Here is a 1,227-nt window from a genome sequence, read left to right as displayed (position 1 = left end):
AACGCCGGTAATGTTACAATACCTAAGGGAAGGGAGGTAATGACATTCCCGATAATATACCCAAAACCTCTACTATTGGTAATAAAATATTATCGGGAATGAGATTCCCGACCAACCAAACATGGGAATGTGAGATTCCCATCACAATCCTTGAACCAAACATCCCTTAGGTTTAAGGTGTTTCCGTTTTTAAAAGCTCGCTAGGGTTTTATAAATTTCAGCAAACCCATCATCGTCTAAAAGCCTTCTTTCTCCAGTTTTCAGCATTTTAGGCTTGCCACGCAAGAAAAGAGCCATTGAGATGGAAAACAACCAAGTTTCAAGCCAGGACATTCTTGAACTAATCCTCAGTAAAGTTCCCTTGAAACCTCGCACAAGACTCAAGTGCGTATCAAGAGCTTGGATCGATGTGATCACCGATCTCCGCCACACACATCCTCCGACCACCGTCTCCGGCCTAGTTTTCTCTTTCAAGAAACCTTCATCAAGCAACCCGATTTACCAGCTGAATTTGCTTGAAGTCGTCCAAGACCAAAGCTTGAGCTGCTTTATACACACTTCTCTCACGCATGATCTTCCTTGGTTGATTGATTCCTGCAACGGTTTGCTTCTGTTCGGTACAAAAGATGGGATTTCTTTAACCTATCTTGTTTCCAGTCCCCTGAGTAATCAATGGCTTAAACTCCCTCCACCTGGCCATGGTTTATCACTCCCAGTTTCTGCAAGTCTAGCCTTTGACGGGTTCAACAGCAACACTTTAAGGTGATATGTCAGTTCTAGGAAGATGCCGATATCAAGAACGGGACGCTCAAGTATCAGATTTTCTCGTCACAAGCTTGGCAATGGAGGGAATATAATGGAACAATACCCAATTCGGCTATATGCTTTAGCGAAGATTTCAACAGCGAAGAATGGTATTGCCCGAGTAAGGGACGAATGTATTGGATTTGGAGCCTTTATTTGTTGGTTTTCAATGAAAACAAACCATCTTTCGAGCTGATGGAGTTACCATGGTATTAAATTACGGCTGCAACGTAGTGTAACGGCCGCATTGTAACAGTTTTGAAGGTCACCGTGACGCAATATTAAGACTACACAACCGTTCGTGACAGCCACAACATATTAAAAATCACGCGATCGACAACCGCAATACGTTACATAAGAAACCGCTATTTTATACTGTGGGAGTTACCGAAGACGAAGAAGAAGCCTCGTTTAATGTCTTTG

At 42.8% G+C, this 1,227-nt stretch overlaps 1 protein-coding gene across 1 annotated transcript; it reads left to right on the top strand.

The window, feature by feature from the left end:
• Window positions 1-301: 301 nt before the first annotated feature.
• Window positions 302-766, top strand: LOC120195274. Its single transcript, XM_039197347.1, has one exon. It carries the CDS (start codon window positions 302-304, stop codon window positions 764-766), a length of 465 nt encoding a protein of 154 aa, XP_039053278.1.
• The last annotated feature ends 461 nt before the right edge of the window (window positions 767-1,227 follow it).

This window comes from Hibiscus syriacus, unplaced genomic scaffold, assembly GCF_006381635.1.
Source record: "Hibiscus syriacus cultivar Baekdansim isolate YM2019G1 unplaced genomic scaffold, ASM638163v2 tig00117011_pilon, whole genome shotgun sequence".
NCBI lineage: Eukaryota > Viridiplantae > Streptophyta > Magnoliopsida > Malvales > Malvaceae > Hibiscus > Hibiscus syriacus.
This window is presented reverse-complemented; position numbering and strand designations above follow the sequence as displayed.